This window comes from Lithobates pipiens, unplaced genomic scaffold (genome assembly GCF_037356315.1).
Source record: "Lithobates pipiens isolate NorthernLeopardFrog02 unplaced genomic scaffold, aLitPip1_a1.2 Scaffold_27, whole genome shotgun sequence".
Classification (NCBI taxonomy): Eukaryota; Metazoa; Chordata; class Amphibia; order Anura; family Ranidae; genus Lithobates; species Lithobates pipiens.
This window is the reverse complement of record NW_027507788.1, coordinates 106,961,295-106,988,435: the sequence shown is the minus strand read 5'-3', so window position 1 is coordinate 106,988,435 and position 27,141 is coordinate 106,961,295. Positions and strand designations below refer to the sequence as shown.

The 27,141-nt window shown below is 41.7% G+C and overlaps 1 protein-coding gene across 7 annotated transcripts in view; it reads left to right on the top strand.

Annotated features, from left to right (window-relative positions):
* Positions 1-16,389, top strand: part of LOC143934056 (myosin-10-like) — a 297,595-nt gene extending 281,206 nt beyond the window's left edge. For 5 of the 7 annotated variants that reach the window (XM_077457325.1, XM_077457329.1, XM_077457326.1 and 2 more), the window contains 3 exons: positions 857-1,029; positions 3,099-3,122; positions 13,614-16,389. In XM_077457325.1, the coding sequence (XP_077313451.1) occupies positions 857-1,029; positions 3,099-3,122; positions 13,614-13,746 (330 nt within the window). In that variant the 3' untranslated portion in view covers positions 13,747-16,389. The remainder of the gene's footprint in view (positions 1-856; positions 1,030-3,098; positions 3,123-13,613) is intronic. The other 2 variants (XM_077457331.1, XM_077457327.1) reach the window with 1 other exon arrangement.
* Positions 16,390-27,141: the final 10,752 nt, after the last annotated feature.

Below are 27,141 nucleotides of genomic sequence, written 5' to 3'. Positions count from 1 at the left end.
TGATCTACAGTGCAATGAAGGATGATGGCTGGCTCCTGTGTCAGTGCCATGTTCTGCAAGCATATTATATTCAGTGGGTGTGACACATGCTTGGCACAAGTAGCTATATTACCAGCAAAGTCATCATCCTGAAGCTTCGCTGTGCTCTTGTAGAAAAACAGCAGTGCTAAAAATGTTAAGGTCTGCATAAAAACAAATAATAGCTTTGAGTGGAGAACTTCTTTAATGATGAATAAAAAATGTACTTCACTTCTTTTCATGCTCTTTTTATGAGCCATAGGTGGTGTGGGAAAGGGTTGAAACTTAGGATTTCATTGCTGCCTTTGTCACTTTCTATTCTGGTGACAACACAGGAAGTGAGGATAATATTTCCAGCAGGGACACAGGCAGCAGATAAGGCTGCAAATAAAAACCCTCAGCCCCCCCCCCATAATCGCATAGGAAGTAAGGATATATTTTTCAGACATTGATGACACTAGAACATTAGAGGAACTGTGACCCTTCCCTACTGCATTTTCACTGTGAAAAAATATATGAATAGATTGTACGATAATATGTCTTATTTCTCTTCTACCTGGGAACTGTGATTGCAAGATCAAACTGACATAGTTGTTGAGAATGTTCCTATCCATATTGGACAGTAGAGTGTTCCTCTTTTTTGCATATTCTGTGATATATAATAAACATTTAGAGCGTAGCAAGCTTTCCTAAAGATCAAGGCAGGTATGCAGGCCTTGAAGTTGCAGCTTGGCACTCTTGCCTTTTGAGGTCCAAAAGAATATAATTAAAAAATAAGTGTTCCAGCGGCTAGAAATTGAAAAAACTGACCATTGAACATGTTGCATCTCCTTCATAGCTCGAGAAGGCACACATCCGCATGAAGCAGCTGAAGCGCCAGTTGGAGGAATGCGAGGAAGAGGCGTCACGAGCCAATTCCAACCGCCGTAGACTCCAAAGAGAGTTGGAAGATGTGACGGAGTCAGCAGAGTCCATGAACCGGGAGGTGAACACACTCCGAAGTCGGCTCAGGTAGACCACTATTTTTTCTTTTCAGATTCTTTTAAGACAAGTGTTGGCAGCGGGCCACATTTTTATATTATATTTTTTCTAAAAAATCAACAAAGCATCTGCTATTGTATTACTTTAGAATCGATTTCTGTAATTACCTGAGAAGCACCTTAAATACTGTTTCTTAATCTGCCAATCAAATTGAAATAATCTCTTTGTTAATTTGTTCTAGAAAACAAATGATTTAGTGGTTATGAGTGGCAGAACAATATTATGTTGTATTGTAAGTGAAATTCCAACAAAAACTTTTAATTCAGCTGTGTAAAGGTTTAGAACATCTGTCTGGGTTTACTGCAGTCTGATTGGCTCCTGGGTAGACTTTCCTGTCCTAATGACCACTTTTATAGGACAAGAAGTGATGATAATTTCTCCAATTAGATGCAGACTGCAATAGCAACTTGTCAAAGGTCCTAACATTGCCTCACTCTACTATTCTGTTTTTTTTTTTTTGCTGTGCCTGACTGCAGAGATAACCCAACAGAGGTCCTAACCAGCACTACAGCACAACAATTCAGCTAGAATTAAAGCCTGCATTTATTTAGAATTTTTTTAAATCAGCACAAGGGACAGTACATACATTCAATGTTAAAGTGTTACTAAACCCAGCACCTGCATTCACCTCTCTAGCAATACACACCAAACTGAGCATGTGCAGCCTGACTCCAAAGGCTCTTCCTTATCCGGATTTATCTGGGGGGGCGGTGCAGGGAGGGGAGGATCTGTGCATACAGGATCAAGCAGCCTTTTTACACAATGCAGAGGATTGACCCGTTAGGTGCTACAGTGAGTATAACAAGTATGCTTTACTGCATTAAAACAAGCAATTTCTCCAGCGCTCAAAAGGACAGTCACCAGTTAGGGATAGATGCACAGTCCATGAAATCTCAAGGACAATGCTTCAGCAGTGCTGCCCTCCTCAGACAGGGGAATCCAACTCACAACTGCAAAAAGAACACACAGGGGCAAAAAATGGCTAGTGCTTTACCCATGATTTATTGAAAGAGCTAAGCCTGCCACCATTGCCTATTGCTCAGTCATCCTTTGCCACATTGATTGATCATCAGGGAATGTCATGCGCATTACATCTGTTGTTTGTGAGTATTTATTTGGCTGTTTGATTTCCTTCAATACATTTTGGGTAATGCACTAGGCGTTTGCGCCCCCTGTGTGTTCTTTATGCTTTACTGCATATACAGACTGAGTTTACTGCTGTGGGTTTAGTAACACGTTAAGTGTCCCTTGTGGTGCTTGCTGTGAATTTAGTTAGGGGGTAGTAGAGCCAAGGAACCTGGCATATGCACTCATCAAAGAGTCCCAACTATGCCCACTTTTCCTGCCTACCTCCTCCATTCATAGAAGCCATACTATGGGGGGGGGGGGGGGGGTAGTAGAGCCAAGGAACCTGGTATATGCACTCATCAAAGAGTTACAACTATGCCCACTTTTCCTGCCTACCTCCTCCATTCATAGAAGCCATACTATGGCTTCCATGAACGAAGAATGATCTCTGAATGGAATTGGCTGACCTTTTATTGATTCTCCTATCCTCTATCCATAGATCGCTTTTCATTCATTGAAGCTATAGTAATGCTTCTATGACTAAAAGAGGGGGCAGAAGGAGCAGTGATAATTAGCACTGTGGCGTGGAAAGATTACCGATATGGGGGGGGCGGGGAACAGGGCAGTCAGAGGATGGATTGAATGTAAGTGTCGTCCCTTGTGCTATATTTTCTAAAAAATGTTTTGATGAAACATAGGCTTTAGCCAATGAAGTAACTGCTTCTAAAATTATAAAAATAAGGGTATTAGTTGGAAACAACTGTCAAACATGGACTGTGATTGCCACCCTTATTTTTACCAGTTTGGATATGCTGTTGCTGTTGTTAAATGTTTCTATTTCCTTTCTTATTGGAACTATCATATTCAGCAACTGACAAGGACCACTGAACTCAAAGACTGCACTTGTCATTTCTTTAACCTTAATTAGCTGTTTTTTTTCCTTACATCTTTTCATTATCTTGTAACAACAGCAAGTTAGAGCGACAGCAACGCAAGTACGTCCATATGCATGAGTTTGTGTGAGAGATAGATTGCTTAGAAGCCGCTTTACCGTTCCCATACACCTACCCCGTTCCTCTGCAGCGCATTGAGCTGCATGGGGCTGACACACTAACAATGCTTTTTAGATTTGCTTTTTTTGCTGTGCTCCTCTGTTTGTTTCCCTACTTTAACTTTCTAAACTTGTGTCTGACAGCTAAACACTTGGAATTATTTATTAATATCGCTGAAAATGTAGGCACAGTATAGCTTGGAACATTGACAACAGGTTTTTGGAATATGCAAGAGATTTGAATGCTTTCTGAAGGGTAGTCAACGTATAAACATGTTTTTTATTTTGCTGTAAATAGCTTTAAAAAAGGTCAGCAAAACCACCGTCATGCAGAAATGATTCCTGTCATCTTAAATCCAGATTTCCCTAGAACTGTGTGTAGATGGCAGTCAGCGAGTCGCTGAAATGTCACTACTGACATAAAGTTGTGAACTCTGGAGAACCAAGAGCTGAAAGCATTGGAGAAGGTGGCTTTTATTGCGCTCATCACTTTCTTGCAGGAAGTCATCTATGGATCTCCTATAAAACAGAATTGTCGGTGACACCAGGGTTACAGCACATTACTGCACTGCCTTGTTAAATTAGTATGTGTATGTGGCTTTCCTATCTACCGAAGGCAAAGGCTAACACTTTATTATTACGCTATTGTATTTGAAGCAATATAGGTCATTAATGCTATTTACAAAGGTTATTTCTTTGCGGTTCCATCAACGATAGCCTTGCATTTTTAATATAAGACTTGAATCAGCCTATTACATTGCTATTTAAATCAGAGGCCCAATGACTTTACAGATGTCAGACATAACTTATTCCTTGCAGTGATTGAAATCCCCTCCTGATCTTTTGCCACTTTCTTTTTTTAAGTTTAATTTTTAATCTTTGCCTGTTAGATATTTGACAGCGTGTCTTTTTTTTTTTGCTGTGTCTCCTCGCGCTTTTCACCCTCCCCTGTCTTATGTCTGACAGAGTTTTGTCTTTCCATAGCCTTGTGTGCTATGAAAGATAATAAAAAACATGTCCAAATGTATTATGGTCCAGGTGCTTGTGAACTCTCAGTGCACAAAGGAGTCCCTGTCTAATGTTCAAAGATGGTATGTCTATGGACAGCAGTAGCTGGACCCCCTGCTGGGTAGAGCTAGCTGTACACACAGAGCTCTCTGTGCTTAACCCTGCTGAGTTATCACTATCCACCTCTTGATGTGCATGGCGCGCTTAACAGTTTACTTAAGTTAACTATTTGTACTTTGGGATTTACATTCACATATGGTGCTAATAAAACACAGGTTGCCCCTGGTTCTAGTAGACATTTGTTTACCAATGATCTGTGCGCCATGGGTTTCTTAACGTCCAACTCCAGCCAAAACATTTTTTTTAGTTTTGAATAAAGATTCTTAATGCTGACTGCGTCCCTGTTGGAGAGCTTTACCTTTGCATCCGGCGCAGGTAGATACATGTCACAAATACAGAAAGTACTGGAAATATTTGATGGGGAAAGAGATCAAAACAAATGTCCTTTAGTTAAAATGGATGGCCACCCTAAAAAAAGAAATTGCATTAACATTCACAAAAAAATGTAAAAAAAATTGAAAAAAATATGTTTTTTTACTTACCAGAAACCCCTGTTGCTAGGCAGTCTTCCTAATCTGCCTCTTCCTACTTCCTCCTCTTCAGCAAGATGCTCCGTTGTCTTCTGGGACATGTGTGTGTCCCAGAAAACAACGGGGCCATTCACAAAACACCTCATGACTCGCACATGCCCATTAGGAAACGGGCAGTGAAGCCGCAAGGCTCCACTGCCTGTTTCCCTTCGTTAAGATGGCGGCATCGGCACCCGATCCGATGGACAGATCGGCCTCGGGCAGCCGACATCGTGGGCTCACTGGACAGGTAAGTGTCCTTATTAAAAGTCAACAGCTACAGTGTTTGTAGCTGTTGACTCTAAAAAGAAAAAAAAAAATTTCGGCTGGAACACCGCTTTAATTAAGAATTCCAGTTACATTGGTCCAGCTTGAATCAATTTAAAGTGGAGGGCCACTCTAAAAAAAAATGCATAAAAATGTTCCTAAAAAAACTGGAGGAAATATTTTTTTTTTAACTTACCATAAATGCCTGTTACTAAGCAGATTGTCCTAATCTGCCTCTCCTTATTCCGTGGGGATCTTCAGTCTTCTCCTCCTCACGTAGTCTTCTAGTGAATGGGGCACGGTGTGTTCTGGGAACTTTGTGTGTCCCAGAACACAGCGCGCCCCATTCACAAAGCGCTGTGTGACTCGCGCATGCGCAGTAGGAAATGAGCAGTGAAGCTGCAAGGCTCCACTGTCTGTTTCCCTTGGAATGGCGGCGCCAGGACCTGAGAGCTGAGAGCCCATGGATGGTCGGCCTCGGGCGGCCAACATCACAGGCACCCAGGACAGGTAAGTGTGCTTCTCCACTTGCTTTGGGGTCCTGTGCTATGCGGCCGGCCTGACGTATTCTGAACACAGGAAGTTGGTCGCTCAGAATCGGTACCATTCAGAGAATGCTTTACATTTTCTGAATCTATGCAAAGCATTCTCTGATTGGACGAGGTAGAGATGCTAGGCAGTAACATCACGTTCTCCACTTCAGCGGGATACCTGCTGTGTTCAGAATGCATTAGGCCAACCATTCAGCACAGAACTGCATAGTGGTATCTACTTCAATGATTCCCAGCTTCCAGGGGCTTCAGTCATTTATGGTATATACATAGTTACATTATTCCAAGCTGCACCAATGTAATTATGTAAAAATTTACCATACCAGAAATTCTTCTTTAACCACTTAAGCCCAGGAAGGTTTACCCCCCTTCAGGCCATTTTTTGAGATACGGCACTGTGCTATTTTAACTGACAATTGCGCTGACGTGAGACGTTTTACCCACATACAATTTATGCACTTGTTTTTCCCACAAATGGTGGTATTTGATCATCTCTGCGGCTTTTAATTTTTGTTTATTTTTTGCGCTATAAACAAAATAAAAGACTGACAAATTTAAAAAAAAACAATGTTTTATACTTTCTGCTATAAAACATAACCAATTCAAAAATTCAAAAAAAATGAATTTATTTGTCAATTTAGGCCAATATGTATTCTGCTACTTCAGCAGTTTTTAGTGGGACTGTGGCATTGTGGCAGACAAATTGGACACCTTACTGAAACTTCTAATACTTTTTTAGGGACCAGTGACACTAAAACCGTGATCAGTGTTTAAAAAAAAATGCACTCTCATTGTACTAATGACACTGGCAGGGAAGGGGTTAACATCAGGGATGATCAAAGGGTTAAGTGTTCTCAGAGGGAGTGTTTTCTAAGAGTGTGGGGGTGGCTTAACTGGAAGAAAACAGAGATCCGGGTTTCTGCTTTGCAGAAACACAAGATCTCCATCTCTGACAGAACGGCAGTCTGTCTTGTTTACATAGACAGACCGTTGTTCTTCCTCTCCTGTCAATGGTCGACGGGTCCCGACAGACATCGGGTCGCCAGCGGGAGCGGGTCGCCATTGGCAAGCGCCCCAGACCCTGTGCATGAAATCATGTACAGGTATATCTGCTTGAGGCGGTTCTTAAGTGATTAAGAATAGGTAGAATTAGAAATCTGTCAGGTTTTATTGTCCTCCTGTTCCTGGTGATATTCACACTCCCTCATTTCTTGTCTTATTGCAAACTCCAAACTATGGCGTGCAGGCTGAATGTGGCCCTTTGCTTACCTTTATCTGGCCCTTGAAGCATCATCCCATCCACAGACACCAATGATGGGGCACCATTCCTCCCACAGACACCAATGATGGGACACCATTCCTCCCACAGACACCAATGATGGGGCACCATTCCTCCCACAAACATCAATGATGGGGAACCATTCCTCCCACAGACACCAACAATGGGGCACCATTCCTACCTGGAATATCAACAATGGGGCACTACTCTGTCCATTGATACCAAGAACAGGGCACTACTCCTTACAATAAAACCAATGATGGGGCACTATTTGCTTTCTAATCCCCTTGGCCACAGTCTGGTCCCTCTAAAGCCTCAAGGCCAGTAAACTGCCCCTTTGTTCAGAAAGTTTGGATACTCCTGTCTTAGATTTCACGGGGGGGGGGGGGGGGGGGATCTCCTTAATGGGGATACAGATAGCAATAAATTAAAAATAAACTGTACAGAACTTCTGGCCCACTCTATTAAACATTAAGAAAAAACGTTTTGGCTGGAGTTACAGTACAGTGAGATATAGGGGTTTACTAGGAAGTGCAGTCACTCTCAATCTAAGGGGTAGATCTGAAATGAATGGAAGCTCTGCTGATTTTATCATCCAATCATGTGCAAGCTAAAATGCTGTTTCTTATTTTCTTTGCATGCCCCCCACGGATCTACAGCGACTTTACTTTCAAGTGCACTTGCAGTGCAAAGTGGATTTTCCTTTAGGAAAAAACCCCCATAATGTGATATCATTTTTTAGCCTGGAAATGATGGGGTTTGCCAGAAGGGATGTTAGATATAGGATTGTATGTAGACTGGAATTAGCTCAGGTTGGCTGCTAAAATGTAAATGGGTTTCAGAACAGCAGAAAATCCCTTCTGTTTGGAATTCCTCTTGGTTCTCTTTAGTCCCAAATCTTCACTTTCAAAGAAAAGCTGTCTCGTCTTTTGCTACTCTTGTCTCCTATGCGGCACCAGCATAAAATAGAAAGATTAATCTTGGGAATCATGTTATTATGATGGTCGCAGTGTAGTTTCCAAGCTGCAGGATAGCAGCATGTACATTGTGTGTTAGGTGGCTGTGGGTGGTGAAATGTATATGAAAATACATGAAGGGTGCTAAATCATGTAGAAGAATTAAATTTTTCTTAGTAACGCCCTTTAACCTGCCCTGTTAAAAAATAGTCCCAAGTACTGTGTCAACAGGGACTCATAGCTGATCTATTGCCTCGAGAAAACTTGGGTCATGTGCAAAAAAAAGTATGTCAGCATGCTGAGTCTTATTTACAGTCCGGCATTGGTCATTTTATGAAATGGATTATTAGTCTACAGATGACAGTCCTTTGAGGCTACAGACAGCTGTCTCATCCAATTACTATATGCTTTAGTGTTGTACAGTAGGATAACAATCTGTCTTTGTGATAATCACATTTCTACATGTATGCTGTTTGAAGTGCAGCCATTTTGTGATCATTTCTAGGTTTCCCTGAATACTCCTGATGTCTGGCAGGAATACCACATTTTTATTGTATATAATTTCATGCAATGGCCAGATCTGTTAAATGTTGTGTCTATTTAGTTTGAGCCAGGTTAAAGAGAGCACATTTTCCTAAAAAGCTGGCTGCACTCAAAACATCTGTCTATATACCGTATATATAAAATGTATACACACCCACTATATTACCAAAAGCGTTAGGCCTTTACACACACATGAACTTTAATGGGGTTCAATATTGACTTGGCCCACCCTTTGCAGCTATTCCAGTTTCAAAAAAGAGAGAAAGCCATACTAGGTGTAGTATTTAAAACCAGTTTGCTGAATTAATTCAGCCATAAAATTACTCACATTTAGTTAAAATCAACAGCACAGTGTATAAACGAGCACCGTGCTCGTGTCAGACGTCACTTCTTCTCCAATTTTTTGGGGAAAGAAATTCAGCAAACTGGTTTTAAATACTACACCTAGTACAGCTTTCTCTCTTTTTTTTAACTGCCCATACTGAGTGCCCATACGGGACCTAGGGACCCACCCCCCTGGAAAGGAATAGAGTGACCACCATTGATATCCCATACTGCTATACAGGAGGAGCACGCTGTATTCATCTCTGTTAATTTCTCAAATGCTGTTTACCTTACAGCAGTAAGGTAATTACCCAGTATATTCCACGGGTGTTACTGACACCGAAGGACCACTCTTCACATTATCACCAGATGCGGTTTATCTAGGAAGCTTTCACTTGTTGTTCCCATAAGAACTTTCACTTCATTTGCACTTTGCACTTTGCACTTTAGACCTTGATTTATGTCCATACACTTCTTTATTTATTTTTGATAGCTATATTGCTACTATATGTTTGCTTGTGATTATTGTTGTTCCAGAAAAAAATAGTATTTTATGGATTAAGATTTTTATTATCCACTATAGTCACAGTTTTTTTTTATGCGCTATTCACAGTTGCATAAGATTTAGTACTATCACATCAGCACTTTATGCACTCTTTGTGTATGAATTTGCACTTAGTATATGTTTTTTTTACATATTTATTTGATCTCCATATAGGAGATACAGTGATAGATACATAGTTACATAGTACCCATGTAACCATACATATTTGTTTATTCCACATATAGCACTTTATTATCACGAGATTAATTATTGTTAGGAGCGCAACACCACTTTTTTTGTACTGATTTCATTTTGAGAATTGTTTGACTCATACGGTGTCTGCAGCACCCTACATTTATAATTTACTATCCCATAGTAGCGCAGGAGTACTATTTATATATAAACTGGTCCCTTGTTTAGAAAGTTTGGACACCCCTGCTCTAGGCAAAAGGTCCTACTGATAATATCCAGAGACAACTCCCCAACCATCTTCCTTGCGACACTCTTGAGTGAAAGGGGTCCTTTCCTAGCCCAGCTTCCTAAAGTGTCCTCCAGCAAATTATCTTCAATCCAGGCTCCTTCAAGCCTTCAGTCAAGCACATCCTGAGTCCTGATAGCAATACCTCTTCAGTAACATATGCTGCCTCCCAGGGGCAGAGGCCCCAGGAGAGAGAGATCTTCCCTCCCAAACATTTGTCTTCTCTCCAACCGCATCTTTGCATCTTTTGGGCCTCTTTCTCAGGGATTGGCTGAGGAAGATGAATATTCATAACCCAGCGACTAAACCTCCTATTCTATTTCTGGAAGCTTCTTCCAGAGGCAGGCACAAGCAATCATCCACCAGGCTTAGGGAGACCTAACCAGACCTGGGAAATAAATTGCTGCTCAGGTGGCATAGCCAAAAACAAAATGTAGACAGCCTAGGGCAGGGGTGCTACACTGCTAATATTAGGGCATAGCCTTGACGAAAAAAAAGTGGAGTTGGGCTTTAAGACTTTCTTATCTAATGGTAATGCAAGATTTAAAAGAGAGCTTTACTGCTTCTTCATTTTTATCTTCTAACTCTTTACCACACACATTTCTGTTTTGTAGTACAATCATTTCTAGTTCTTGAATATTACTATTGCCTGGGGTTTCGCTCCATTTTCATTCCCAGGAACTCAAAAGGTGTCTGAATTATAGTGAAAACATCAGTGAAATTTAATTTGAAAGTGGAAACAAATGAGAGAGTCAAATTTCTTATCCTTAAAGGATTAATTTCAAACATTTGTAAATGTTTTCTTTGCTAGCAAAAGTCAAGTGCAGTCTATGAACAAAATAAAGAACCAGCTTGAGTTCTGTGCAGGTATACTCAGCTGGAGGAGATTTTCATTGTATGCTCAGCTGTCTAATAGACACTTTAGTAGACCTTCTTCTGCCTTTTAAAGCTTGGAAACAATTAAATGAGAGATGAATGGATTTATGTAGTTTTATTTCTTGGTGCCATGTAAACCATGCAGGGGGTGCTAATACAAAATCTCCTTTTCTTATTCTAGATAATAATCATTATTTTCCTGGATACACTTAGAAAAGCATCTATGGTCCTTTTTCAGACAATGTTTCAATCTGTATGGCTGTAGAATTACTGCTCACTAAAGCTGGTCATAGATCTTTTTTTTTTGTTTAGTCAGTGGGCCATCTACACAATTAAAAGGGATGGAAGAATCCTCCAAGCTGCGCTATTGTATTGGACGTCTCCTCTATCAGAATACATCGGCGCTGCAGCCGAGTGCACTGAACAAGCGGAGATATAGACTAGATAGAGTACGCATGGATTGAAATTCAGCCAGTTCAGCAGGGTGTGTGGCCCTCCCTGTTCGAAAGAAGTTGATCAGTAGATCAATTTCTGTCAAATGGGACTGCTAGAAAACATTCATTGGATCAGAGACTGCAGCCAATTTGCTGCAGCGCTGATCGGTGTATTTTGAAAGCGGAGGAGTCCCGCTGTCAGAATATAATAGCACTGCAGGGAGAATTTCTTCAGCCAATCTTCTGGCTGAATGAAAAAACTTTACTTGTATACCCAGCTTTACCAACAGTCCCAATTGAGAGATATTAGAGATATCGATCATTAAATCGACCTTTCTCTTAGCTAGAATTGGTATAGATGGATCAAAATTGGTCTGGTGCCTGCTGAACTGTCCGAATTTCGATCAATCTATAGCCAGCTTAAATTCAGACAGTGGATTCATAAAGTGGTACTGGATATTGAATGTTTGCCTCCTCATCAGATGTAATGATCACTCATTAAAGCGGATCTCCACATACACCCCCCCCCCCTAATTTTTTTTCCTCCTAGCCCCACTTACCAGGAGGTGGTATCTGCATGTTTCAGATACTCGCCCATCCAGCATTAGCCCACTGAGATCCTCCCATGCCCTGCCAATGCTCAGTCCTTTGCTTAGAAGAATGACATGTATTGGAGGCGGGACCAAACACTATTTCTTAAAAAAAAAGTAAAAAAAAAGCCAGCTATACAGTTACCAGAGCGGAGAAGGGGTGGAAAGGAGGCATTTGATTTATGGGTGAAGATCCGCATTTAAAGCTGATTTTCAAGCAAAAATATTAACAATATTTTGAATAGTATATGTTGTATCAAGTGTCCCATCACAAAATATGTAAGTGGTTAAAATAAATCAGCTTCTATTCCAATATAAGTGCAGTTTCCGGTAAAGCTAACCAGTCATCACTGCCGCCAGAAGTACATATAAACATGACCGCTTGTTACCGTGCTCTTGTGTAAATTTTTTTTTTAGGCATCGCTGCATTTTTGTAGGAGGTTCTCGCATATATAGGCTCCAGTCTTCACCTGGCTCTGCCCCTCATTCGGCAAGCAGAGCCTGTGCAGTGACAGAAGCCTATTTAGAAACCCTGTGGACACCCAGAACTGTTACAAGAATGAGCAATATGCTCTTGGTAGCTAGCCCAGGCACAGAGCTGTTGGAAGCTGCAGCTTGAAAGAGTGCCTACATAACAAGGATGATATGTAGGGTCTTCATCTGGTCCATCCCACACACCCCTGTACTGTGGGAAAAGGTGAATGCTGCAAGTGACATCACAATGGAAAAAAAACACTGCTATCCTTAAATTCGAGAGAGCAATTACAGAATCGATGGTTTGCATCGATTAGAGTAATTTTTACAAGAATTCCTCAGTCATAATTCCACTCTCTCCCATGACCATGTGGGAAACACACTATTACAAGGAAGATCATCAACCTAGATACTAATTTATTTTGTCTGGAATTAATTTCCATTGAATCTGCTCATAAATCTCCATGAAATTTCAATAGAGACATCCAGGGGCGTTGCTAGGTGGCAAAATGACCAAAGTCCAAGGCCAGAAACGGGGGGGGGGGGGGTCTGTGGTATACGTGACAGGCTTTTTTTTGGCTGGGTCATGACCTACTTGACCTACATACATTAACCTACCTGACCTACATACGCTGATGGTAGTGACCTACCTACACTGACCTACATGCAGTGACCTACCTACACTGACCTACATGCAGTGACCTACCTACACTGACCTACATACACTGACATTTGCAAACAATGACCTACCTACATTGACCTACATGCACTGACGGTAGTGACCTACCTACACTGACCTGCCTGACCCACATACACTGACATTTACATACACTGTCTGACCTACCTCAGCACAGCCGTGGTGTGCAGGGTCACAGCAGCCAGGCAGTCAGTCCTCAGAGTAGGAGGAGGAGAGGAGAGCGGGCCGCCTGAGCGCCGAGTGGGTATATGGCACAGCGGCCGCTTTGTAATTCCCACCTTCTGGAGCTCGCAGCGCCTATGATGGACGTCACACATCCCACGGTCTCAGCATTGGACCAGTGGGACGTCCATCATAGGCGTTGCAGGCTTCAGAAGGCGGGATCTGCTATGGCACTCGGCCACACTCGGCGGCGCTCAGGATCAGATCGGTCCTGATGCTCACTGCTCGGGGCTAACAATGGAGATCTGCACGCCTGAGATTCTGGGTTTTCGGGGTCACATTTGGGGCTTCAGCCCCCCCCCCCCCCCTAGCCACCCCTCCCGATGCTCTCTTCTTCTATAGTAAGCAAAATAATCATTGGCCAGGACAAAGGACATGCAGTTGGTTTGCTACTCTGATTAACAATCTCCCTTGTTCAGAAATGCCGTCAGTACACAAGAGAATGGTTGTTGGTATCTAATGAAGCTTGTAGGGTTTTGAAATATGTAGTATGCATTATTTAGCATATACCTGTTTTCTTCGAAAAAGCCATAGTTTTACTTTAATCACTCTTTCTGTTGCAGGAGGGCACCTCTTCCATTCACTACTCGTACCATACGTACAGTGTACCATCTCGAAGGTGTTTCTGATGAAGAGGCAGAGGCACCCAGTGGGGAACCATCAACCAATCATCAACAGCCTGCTCAGCATGAGTGATGCCACGTAAACATATAACTACGGATTGAGCTTTCAACTCTTCTCTTAAACCTACAGACAAGTCTTCAACAGAAACAGATAGAATGACTCAACAGAACACTAAGACTGCTACTGTCAACACATGACTTTTGAGAGTGACTGAACACTCCATATGGGTGAACTTAATCCTTCGTCTTCGTATCTTAGCCATGAGTTTCACAAAGCACTTTATCTGGGATGAACTCAAATAATGGCAGAGTGTGAGAATAATTATATAAGGAATAATGTCATATGATATCGCACAATTGGCATATGTGCATAGGAACTAATCAAGGCCTTTTATGCTCTTATTGTCATTATAGATTCAACAAATCAACATTACAACTATGTTAAATGCTGTCCACTTTCTCTCTTCTTTGTGTGGTTGTGTGAATAAGTATAATTTTACATCTGTAATTCATATCTACAACCGGTTCATATATTTGGAGCTTTAACTAAAGCGGAAGTGAGCCAGAGATGTCTAGATTTTAAATAGTCATTCATTCACTGAGGCTATGAAAAAAGAAAGCATCTCAACAGACAATCTGGGATTGCATTATTTTGACTATTGAGATTTGTAATGCAGTTCCGACAGGACATTTATGTACTATTATGTAAGTAAGCCCATTGTGTGATTTTGTGGTAATGCTTCACTATCAAATTTAAGTAGAGGACCATTATATAAATACATAAAAAATTTACATGTTTGTGCATTAACAAAACAACTGTATCATGGATATACGGGATCATGTACCCACTACTGAAACTTTGCCATAGAGTTTAGAAGTCGTATAAATACCCGAGGCTGGAGGCCTAGTACATTTACTGAGGTCACATAGCTCTGTGAGGAATACTAATATTCCTAAAGGGAAACTCCGTTAAGGGGTAATCTAGAACACATTCAAAATTATAATTCTTCATTCGTTTATTTATTACTATACCACTTACATAAACTGATTAACACCAACATACTCCAGTCTTTAAACACCACACTTCCTTACATGGCAGTATGTCATGGAATGTCAGTGGGGATTCATTTAAATAACAGTAATTTACCAGTTACAGTGTTAAGACTGTATTGATAGTCTACAAAGCAAAGTTTCAAGGCCATAGGCACTTTGTCGAGGGAGGATATTATATTGCTTTTAAGTTTTGGAGGCCTTTCTTTGTATAGCATTTAAATTGTTTAAGGCATCTATTCCTTGTTCTATTATATTGGGTCTCTGTAACATAAATCAATGGCAAGAGTACCTTATACTATCTGGCTAATTGTCTGGATGTATTTATTCTAAAAGCACGATGCCACCTGTGACTTGAATAGAATATGAACAGTGTATTTTGGCAGCTAGAATGGTAAAATGGGTGTTAACCTGCTACATGGCTGTAATTATGATCTAATGCCCAGGACAGCATTTTTAAAATGACAAATCATGTTAAATAGTTAAGTCTACATTTACAAACCAGAATACATGATAAGACCCTCCTATTAATAAAAATATGGCTTTAATTTACCCTAAGTGGTAGTTCTGCTTAGAAAGATTTTTATTCTTTGAATGAAGTAGTATGGTCAGTCATTGAGAGATATCATGCCCACCTTGACAGGGACTGTCTTGCTATATTTAGGGCTATTAGTATATTTATTTGCCTGTTTATGCAATATACAAACTGCCATTCCCCTGGTCAGTTTAAATGCCATAGATTGAATTGGGAAACAGTTGTATGTGACAGACACGTATCTATGGACCATAGAAACTGGGCTCCCTGGGAGCTAGTCTATTAAAAAAAGCTACATAGGTCCGCAAAACTTATTGCAATTTGCTGTAATATTCTTCATTGCAGTTAACTGTAGATATGGGCAAATATTTTGGTCAGATGCATACAGTATGTAATCAGGATAGTTGATTTAACAAATACTGCACTATACCCCAAACCCCAAATACCCCAAATAGATTGTAAGGCCAAATAAAATGATATAAATCACTAAGTTAGTGTTTTAAATTATGAAAAATACCACTATTTGGGTACGGGGGATCTTTTTTATTCTGAAGTAGCTTGCTCTTAAGGATGGCTCTTTCAGCATGTATCTCCGTCTGTTTAGCAATATTGATATTTAGATTCTTTATCTCAAAGATGTTTCTAACTGGAATGCACCATTATTCTCACACGCTGCAATTTTTATAATTACGAAATATGTGCTTGAGACCTTTATGGCATGATATCCAAAGCGTAACACAACGATAGAACGTAATTTTAATATTCTTTAGGAAAAATACTGCACATACGTTTTGCTAAGTTGACAGGTCTTTTCAGACACGATCATGTGTATAAAGATGTTCCTGCATGACACTCATGTTGATTCTGAAAAATGTGTCATATTTTTCTGTCAATGGAATTTGCTAAATTTATTTTTTAAAATGGTTTAATGGAGATGGCGGATGTTTTTTATCTTTTGTTTTTATTCTTTAATTTGACTTTGCTTTCCATGTTTATAAAGAAGAAACACAGTAAATGACAAGAAAAATGGATACTTGTCTAGATGTCCTCCTTCTGGCAAAGTTAGGAGCCAAATTTATATATTGGAGGAAAAGATATACAACTTTTATTAAAACATCATCCTAAACAGTTGTTCTTGTCCTGGTTATGTATACATTTTTATCTATTATGCTTTTATTTTATTGTACTAAAATTCAAGCAATCTTTACATTCCTTTGTTTTAACATTTGAAATAGACCATCAAGTCTTACATCTGTATTGTTGGTTTTCTTTCAATCTTTTGGCTATATGCAGTGATTCTAGCAAATTCATATTACCATTTTTATTAAGGTACACACATACAACTTCATAGCTGTATCAATCAAATGATTTACTTAGTAGACTTTGTCTTGAATTCCTAAAGAAGAAAATAACAATGCACTTGGTATGTGGGTGTGCCTGGACAATCCAGTGACTTACAGCCTTATAGCTTTGCTGTCTGCTGTCTCTGACTGCTAGTCTCAGGATATTTAGAATTAGATTTAGTGATATCACTGTTTTCCTCGCTGGAGGCTCTGACATGAGGAAGCAAAACCCTGCTTCTACCAAGAGATACAGTGCACAATAAGACATGGTAGGTCAGTAATGTGGGAAACATCAGCTGCAGGAAGACCATAAATAATACTATTCACTGGTCCTTTATCCTGTGCTTTCCTTTTTGGACACAGCTTCCTCTTTCAGCAGCGGCAAAACAGTAGGCTTCTTTAGAATTGTTTGCAGTACCTAACTTCCCCCTGTCTTGGCAAAGGCACACAATTACCTGAATTAATGTCATGACTCATGTCTTGCTCTTCTCGTATAGTTTACTAAGTTACTCTTGTAACTGTAATCCCGCTTTCACAAAGGAAAAAACAGTTCTGGGCTCACACCAACAAGAGCCTGGTAGTCAATGTGGAGGACACTGGAGCAAATATAGCGTAAGGCAATGAATGTCTCTCTATTCTCACGGTCCTCTTTGCAGTTGCAACCAATGCTACACCAGGTTGTACACCCCCCCCCCCCCCGTCTTTTCAATTGAACACAAAAGACAAAGCATTTGTAATAAATGCATATGTCTGGCACTGATACTTCGTGACATCCAGCGGGGAAAAAAAAATCATTCAAAAAGCTGGCCTTGGGGGGCGCATGCGCGGCGCGATGCGGGACGGACGTGCTTGAGTTCAGCTCCGTTTGACCCGGTCTGTCAAGCCAGATTTCCCAGGGCATTTCATCTCGGTCCCGGCCGAAAACTACCCAGCACCCCTGCGGAACACACCAGCACATGCCAAACCGAAAAATCAGGAGGATTAGCCGCTCCAAACACACCACAAACTATCTTCTAACCATGGAGAAGCCTCAGGCTAAAAAGCTCCAAGATGGCGCCGGCTCCTCCGTGATCTCAGGCCTCCCCACGCCGGCACAGCACACAGCTCCTAACAGTGAGTACAACTCTCCTCTCTCCAAAGCTGACCTGGATGAAAGCCTAACAGCTATTTATGAAAAACTAGCTGACAAAATACAACATGAACTGCACAAAACTACCAGTGCTCTCACACAAGAGATTGCTAACATAGGCAGCCGCACTGACATTTTATAAACTAAACATGACGAACTCTCTCTCTCCCACAATGATCTCAGGAAAGATTATGAAACCCTGGCAGACAGCGTCGCATTTATGCAGGCTCAAATGGAAGATTTAGACAACAGAAACAGACGCAACAATATTAGGGTTCGCGGTATCCCTGAGTCGGTCACCGACCTCGCCCCTGCTATCTCTAAACTCTTCCATAATCTACTACCAGATAAACAAATATCTGTATTTACCTACGACAGAATCCACAGGGCCCTCCGCCCTAAACCAACACCTGACAAACCTCCACGTGACATCATCATGTGTATGAAAGACTTCCTACTAAAAGAAGAGGTCATGCGTGCTTCCAGAAATACCCCAAATATCGTCTTTGAGGGTCACAGAATACAGATTTACCCAGACATATCTCCAGCTACACTTGATAGGAGACGCAGGATGAAAGAGGTCACCTCAATTCTACAAACTGCCAGAATAAGATATCGCTGGGGCTTCCCCTTTAAATTGACAATATTACACAACGGCTCAACCTACTCCGTCTACAACATCATTGAAGGAAAAGAACTCCTAGTCAAACTGGGCCTTTTGGACCCCGAGCCTCCCGCCAGACCTATTTCCACCCCACGTTCTTCGCCGATCTGGTCAACACCAGCCTCACGACGCACTCAAAGGGGTCAAGTAAGATGGCGTCAATCCCCCCAGGACTAACCCCTTTTCTTCATTCGAGAGTTGTCAACCTCTTACCATATCCATGGTCGCTGTTGGAATCTCAACCAAGTTAACTGAAGTTCTCTGCTGGTTGTTACATATACTTAAAAACTGAGAGAGGAAAAGTCAAGTCATCCCCCCTTCTTTCCTTTTTTAATTTAATTTATTTTATTTTTATTTTTATTTATTTCTTATTATTATTTTTATTTTTTATTTTTTTTATCTTTTTTTTTTTTCTCATAACCTGAACACTACTCAGTTACCTTCATAATCACCAAAACATGATATTGAACTCCCACACTTGAACACCCTCTTCTTATATCACTATACTATCTTAAAAACTGTTTTTTTTCCCCCTTTTTTGTTTAGTCGTTGTTACCTCCTTTTTTTTTTTTTTTTTTTTTTTTTTCATACTGAGCTCATCCAGCCAACTGCTGAGGTGGGGGCTCCAACGTATGGGAACGACTGTTATACCCTCCCCCCGGGTTTTTTTTTTTTTTTTTTTGGGGGGATGAGAGTTACTGTTGCCTTTTACTTTCATTGATTTATATGTCTGTCTTTCTCCTCTCTCTTATTATTACTTTAATAATGTTATTTAATGGTTATGTATATAGACCTCAGTCCGATTATGCTGGTACTTTCTTTTTGCATTAGATGGACTGAGGGTTTGAGGAAAGGGAGGGAGGGAATCCCTTTTTTCTTTTTTTTTTTCTTTTCTTTCCCTTTCTTCTCCTTCTCCCCTAATCGAGGGGAGGAGGGGGGCGTGGAGGAAAGGAAATGTTGGAAAAAACAAATTGTTTTCTATGCGCTTGGCTTATCCGCCGTTGCTGGTTTGTCCCCTCACCCGCCCCTGTGCATGACGACCACACCCTCTTATAGGGGGCGCCCCGTCGGGCACTGTGAGCGGGTTCAGGACATAATTGTCCTTCTAATTTTTTTTTTTGGGTCAACTGGCCTTTTGCCATATGATCCCCTTTTTCTTTTCAAATATTCTATGTTTCTTATTATGTTGTTATTTGGCCCCCACGGCCCAGTTTAAAAAATGCATTATTATTGTTTGTAACTTTACATTGGTACAATTGTTCTACCTCACCATTACTTCTGTGATACCTCCCTACCTCATCTCATATCACACTATCCCCAACACACGCACAAGATCCACCTTATCTAACTATCTCCGAATCGTGGGTTACTCTTACGATACACTCACTCCACCTAAACTCCTACTTATCCCTTCTCAACGGACAATTAGTTCATCCTATGTCACCTCTATCAGTATTATACCTCTAACATATCTCACTCAATTCCTTCCCAATGGGCCTTAAAATACTTTCACACAATGTCCAAGGCTTCAACTCCCCTCACAAACGCAAAAAAGCCTTTCAACACTATAAAAGACTAAAGGCCGATATTATCCTCATGCAAGAAACACACTTTTCAGCTACAAATCACCCGAAATTCTTTGATAAATCTTACAGCCAACTGTACTTTACCACATTTCACAACAAAACTAGAGGGGTTGCCATATTTATTCGCAACTCTATCATTTTTGATATCCAAAACATTTATAAGGATGAGGATAGCCGCTTCATCATTATAAAGGGGAAGATTAACAATCGCCTTATTACAATTTCATCACTTTATGCCCCAAATGAATCCCACCATTCATTTTTTTCAAAATTTTTTGACACCCTGGAAAAATTCAACTCCCCGCACATGATTCTAGCTGGTGACTTCAACTTAGCTGCTCACCCTGCTTTGGATAGAAGCCACACAGCACCATCTTCTAAAACCTTTTCTAAATTTATGAATAGAACTCTCAACGGTATGCAAATGATAGACGCATGGAGAGCCCATAACATCGGCATTAGAGAATACACCCACTACTCTCATCCTCACAACTGTTATGCCCGCCTCAATTACATATATTGCACACCTATCCTGCTTGCCAATTCATCCAAAGCACTCATCCATTCCTGCCCATGGTCCGATCATAATATTGTCTCAATCGATTTCTCATATATAGGTTTGCCCCCAACCCCCTTCAACTGGCGTCTAAATGACTCACTACTAACAGACCCCTCTAACATCCAAAAGATCTCTACTCATATCGAAAATTATTTCCTTGACAATTCCACAGACGATATATCCCCCACAATTCTCTGGTCGGCACATAAAGCGGTTTTAAGGGGCCACCTCATACACATAGCTGCAACTAAAAATAAAGAAAGACTTACAACAATAAAGTGCCTTACCAAAGATCTAGATCTCTTATACAAAAAGGTACATTTTTCACCATCACAAGAAATTAATCGTCAGATTCAAGAAAAACGTCAACAACTTGACACAATACTATCTGCAAATACTGAAAAAGCCCTAAGATATTCTAAGGCTAAATTCCTACTTCATGGCAATTCCGCATCTACAATGTTTGCTCGAAAACTCAAACAAGAAATTAACCCACCACACCTATATAAATTACGCGACAATAAGGGCAACCTGGTTACACACCCCCAAGAAGTTCTAGAAATTTTTACGTCTTTCTATAAAAATCTACTCTCTGACCCAAGCCCCCAATCTCAAACCCCACCCTCTGACTGGTTAAACAACCTACACCTCCCATCCCTTACAGATGATCAAATTAAATCATTAAATGACCCTTGCACAGTTCCCGAGATTACAAAGATCATCAAATCCCTCAAAACGACCACGGCCCCAGGTCCTGATGGCTACACATCCTCTTACTACAAAAAGTTTGCCCCCCTCTTAGCTCCCAAATTAACCAACCTATTCAATTATATTCTCCAGGGTAACCAGTTTCCTGAAGAAATGCTCCTAGCCAACATGTCATTGATCCCCAAGCCACACAAAGATCACACCCTTCCACAGAACTTTCGCCCAATATCTGTTCTAAACAATGACCTAAAAATTTTTGGCAGACTGTTAGCTGACAGACTTGCAGCAGTCATCAACAATCTCATTCACATAGACCAGACTGGATTTATACCCAACCCACAAATAGTCGACAACATTAGACTTGTCACCAATATCATACAAGATGCCAACCTCCACTCTAAACCAGTTTGTCTCCTTAGCCTAGACATTCATAAGGCATTTGATAGTGTCAACTGGCCCTACCTTAATTATCTCCTCCCCAAATTTGGAATCCCTGACAAATTCCTACACGGCTTTAACGCTCTCTACCATTCCCCATATACTAGGATCAAAATACCTGGCATGAACTCCAAATTTTTCCCACTTAGTAGGGGCACTAGACAGGGCTGCCCTTTATCCCCCCTTTTATTTGCCTTAGCTATGGAACCCCTTGCCCAAGCATTAAGAAATAACATCAACATTAAAGGGTACACCAAAGGCCCCCATGAATTTAAGATAAGTTTATACGCTGACGATGCCTTATTATTTCTATCTGACCCTCTAATTTCTATACCTAACCTTCTCTCTGAACTAAAGAATTTCCAAAAACTCTCGGGTTTAAGTATCAATATCAGCAAATGTTCAGCCCTGCCCATTAACATCCCCCAAAACATTTTACATCTTCTACAACAAAACTTCCCATTCTCGTGGTCCACAAGTTCCTGCAGGTACCTTGGTATCCATATCTCTCCCTCATTCAAATCCCTTTACAAGGAGAACTACCCCCCATTATTTTCCCACATTAGCTCCCTACTCAATAAATGGTCCACCTACCATATCTCCTTCCTAGGCAGAATCTGTGCCATTAAGATGTCCATAGTCCCTAAACTTTTATATTATTTCAGAGCCCTCCCCATAAACATTCCCAAAACTAGAATTCAATCCCTCCAAAGAGAACTAAACAAATTTATATGGGCAAACAAAAGACCTAGATGCAGCAACTCCCTTATGCACAGACCACAATGCCTTGGCGGTCTTGGCCTTCCAAACATATGGCACTACTTCCTCGCTGCCAAGCTCTCACAAATTTCCCAATGGCATGCCCCTACCAATAATATCCCATGGAAAATTTTTGAATCATCTTCAATCTTTCCTCTATACATACAAGGCATTTTATGGTCCGATCAATGCAATTTTCGCAACTTAAACAAAGCCAACATGATTGTCGCTCAACTGTTTCAAATTTGGGCAAAGATCAAAGTTCCATTTAACCTTGCCTCTGCCACTCCCCCACTAGCCTCATATTTAGGAGACATAAGATTTTCACAATCAAATGATGTTCATAATCAATTTGTATTATGGTCCAATAATAAACTCACCACTTTGGGTTCTTTTATCTATAAATCAACTTTTCCGACATTTAACACACTTCAACTAAAATACAACCTACCCCATTCTGAACTTATACATTATAATCAAATAAAACAATTCTTTTCCCTTCACTACACCCTACAAACCCTCTCTTCGGAGACACTCTTTGAACATATCTGCATACACTCCTCACGAGACAGAGGTCTCATCTCACAACTCTATAGCCTTTTAAACTCCATCTCTATCCCGGAAAAATCTGCCCCAATGCTATACTGGGAAGAGGAACTTAACTGTACATTTACCCCTGAACTATGGAACGATATGATTGGTAATCTCCAAAAAAGCAATAGTGCGATTGCCTTCAGAGAAACCCCTCTCAAACTATTCTCAAGATGGTATATGACCCCTACCAAAATTCACTCCTTTTACCCCGAAGCATCCCCTAACTGTTTTAGAGGATGCACAGAACCAGGCACATTTGCACACATTTTTTGGAGTTGCTACCATCTCAAACCCATCTGGCAAGCAGCTACTACCAGATTGGAACTCTCCTCCAAACACAAAATCTCCCTCACACCACAAATATGCATATTGTATGCCAATGTTCCAAACACTCCAATACCCTGTACTAGACTACTTCATTCATTAATTAGCTCGATACAATGGATTATAGCACTCAATTGGAGATCTAGTTCTCTTCCTTGGTTGCAAGTTTTGAATCGTATGGAGATGCTCAAGATCTCAGAAAGGATCTACCACACCCTACATGATAGCATGCATATCTTTAACAACAAATGGAAATACTGGTCCTTGCCCTAATTACTTATTATTATTCCCCCTGATTTTGCCTTTTGTGGGTCAACGCAGATATTTCGGGCATCCTCTCTAGGAACCATCCAAAGACTCGCAAATATCTCAAATGTATCACTTTATCTACCTTATCTAAGAATTGTACCATTCACCTCTTGTTTAAATCCCAATTTGTACTGTTATTTTCTACTCTATCCATTTTAAAACTCTATATTATGCATTATATTTGTACATTCTAACTGTCAAATAAAACTTTTGTAAACACAAAAAGCTGGCCTTTACAAAGAAAACGTTTTAATACATTTAGCAACAGCTGCCCATAGTTCCTTGAGTGTGTATCTCAGTCCTTGTGAGGGATATACAGTATCTCTGTCTTATTGTTATCTCACATGCAAAGTGCCAGATTGCTAGGTCTGTGCTACTGTATGCAGTGGTCACCTTTCAGTATATTAGTAAGTGAACTTGCCTATTGAAATATAGTATATTATATTATATGCTGCATGCTTCATAAAAAGTCCCAAACTTTCCCCATATTTTATAGAGTTTATATGCTGCTCCTGTTATTTTAGTTAACACTGTCCCTTCTGGTCTGTGATTCTATAGCTAGCTTTAGCTCAGTGTTCAATGACAAACATAGGCTAGAATCAGGTTAGGCATTGGAAAGCCACTTGATAGTTAGAGGTCAAGTTGTATAACAGTTTAGAAGCTACTAGGAATTAGGGTGCAGAGTAAATAGGCTGACTCCAGTGGCAGCTGGTGAAGTTTTAGGATGGGAGGGGCGCCAGACCCCTCACACTTGGCAAAAATGGGCATGGCTTCAGCGAAACAGTGGTCGTGACTTAAAGGGGTGTGGCTCTAAGGGGGTCTGGTTAGCTTCTGAGATGAACGAGGGAGAGAGAGATGGAGGAACAGCAGGCCCAGTTCCTACACAACAATAGAAATATGTGTATTCCAGAAAGTTTAACAATCAGCAGATAAAGATACTCCAAACACCTGGTGTTAGCGCTTCAATCATCCCGGCACTATAGTTGTTATGGTGTCAGGATGATTGAAACGCATTATTTCTATTATTACACTGTAATATAAAATGTAATCATTCAACTCACCATAATGCAGAATCAGTGGGAGCCCTGAGCGTGTCACCTCTAACCAGATGCCATCAGGTGCCCCCAACAGAGTCCCTCCTTACATCAGGTGCCCCCAGTGGAGTCCGTCCTTACATCAGGTGCCCCCAGTGGAGTGTGTCCTTACATCAAGTGCCCCCAGCGGAGTCCGTCCTTACATCAGGCACCCCCAGCGGAGTCCGTCCTCATATCAGGCACCCCCAGCGGAGTCAGTCCTTACATCTGTTGCCCCCAGCTGAGTCCATCCTTACATCAGGTGCCCCCAGCGGAGTCCCTCCTTACATCAGGTGCCCCCAGCGGAGTCCCTCCTTACATCAGGTGCCCCCAGCGGAGTCCCTCCTTACATCAGGTGCCCCCAGCGGAGTCCCTCCTTACATCAGGTGCCCCCAGCGGAGTCCCTCCTTACATCAGGTGCCCCAGTGGAGTCCCTCCCTACATCAGGTGCCCCAGTGGAGTCCCTCACATCAGGTGCCCCCAGTAGAGTCCTTTCTTGCATCAGGTGCCCCCAGAAATGGAGCCCCTCCTTACATCTGTGTCCCTAACAGCGGAGCCCCTCCTTATATCAGTGTCACAATCAGCAGAGCCCCTCCTTACATCTGTGTCCCCATCAGCAGGGTCCCTCCTTACATTAGTGTTCCCATCAGCAGAGTCCCTCTTTACATCAGTGTCCCCATCAGAGGCATCCCTCCTTACATCTGTGTTCCCATCAGCAGAGTCCCTCCTTACATCAGTGTCCCCATCAGCCGAGCAGAGTCCTCCTCACGTGTCCCTGGCAGCACAGCCCTCCTTCATGCCACGTCTGTCTCTGTCCCCTTCAGCGGCAGCTAGTTTCTGGCTTTCTCTGTGTGTTCATTGGAGAGGGACCATGTTAAAAAAAAAAAAAAAAAAAAAAATGTTGTGACTGCCTGGGCCCCCTATGGATGGTTAGCGCGCCACTGGCTGACTAAAAAGTCCCAAACTTTCCCCATATTTTATAGAGTTTATATGCAGCTCCTGTTATTTTAGTTAATGCTGTCCCTTCTGGCCTGGGATTCTATAGCTAGCTTTAGCTCATTGTTCAATGACAAACATAGGCTATAATAAGGTTAGGCATTGGAAAGCCACTTGATAGTTAGAGGTCAGGTTGTATGACAGTTTAGAAGCTACTAGGAATTAGGGTGCAGAGTAAATAGGCTGACTCTGGTGGCAGCTGGTGAAGTTTTAGGATGGGAGGGGCGCCAGACCCCGCCCTTCCTTTTTGACCCCTGCCACTTGGCAAAAATGGGCATGGCTTCAGCGAAATAGTGGGCGCGACTTAAAGGGGTGTGGCTGTAAGGGGGTCTGGTTAGCGTCTGAGATGAACGAGGGATGGAGGGAGAGAGAGATGAATGAACAGCAAGCCCAGATCCTACCCAACAATAGAAATATGTGTATTCCAGAAAGTTTAACAATCAGCAGATAAAGATACTCCAAACACCTGGTGTTAGCGCTTCAATCATCCCGGCACTATGGTTGTTATGGTGTCAGGATGATTGAAACGCATTATTTCTATTATTACAGAGTAATGTAAAATGTAATCATTCAACTCACCATAATGCAGAATCAGTGGGAGCCCTGAGCATGTCACCTACAACCATTTGCCATCAGGTGCCCCCCAACAGAGTCCCTCCTTGCATCAGGCGCCCCCAGCGGAGTCCGTCCTTGCATCAGGCGCCCCCAGCGGAGTCCGTCCTTGCATCAGGCGCCCCCAGCAGAGTCCGTCCTTGCATCAGGCGCCCCCCAGCTGAGTCCACCCTTACATCAGGTGCCCCAGTGGAGCCCCTCCTTACATCTGTGTCCCCATCAGTGGAGTCCCTCCTTATATCAGTGTCACCATCAGCACAGCCCCTCCTTACATCTGTGTCCCCATCAGCGGCGTCCCTCCTTACATTAGTGTTCCCATCAGCAGAGTCCCTCTTTACATCAGTGTCCCCATCAGAGGCATCCCTGCTTACATCTGTGCCCCCATCAGCAGAGTCCCTCCTTACATTGGTCTCCCCATCAGTAGAGTACCTCCTTACATCAGTGTCCCCATCAGCAGAGCAGAGTCCTCCTCACATGTGTCCCTGGCAGCACAGCCCTCCTTCATGCTGCGTCTGTCTCTGTCCCCTTCAGCGGCAGCTAGTTCCTGGCTTTCTCCATGTGTTCAGTGGAGAGGGACCATGTTAAAAAAAATATTTTTTTTGTTTTTTTTTGGTGACTGCCTGGGCCCCCTATGGATGATTAAGCGCGCCACTGGCTGACTCTGAGTTTCCGTGCAATACCATGGTTTTGGCTGGTGAGAATATGCGATCCAGGCTGGTTGGACAATGATTGGAGGATCTCCCTTCACCGCTGATCTTGTCTTCGGGGCTCCAACACACAGATGCCGCA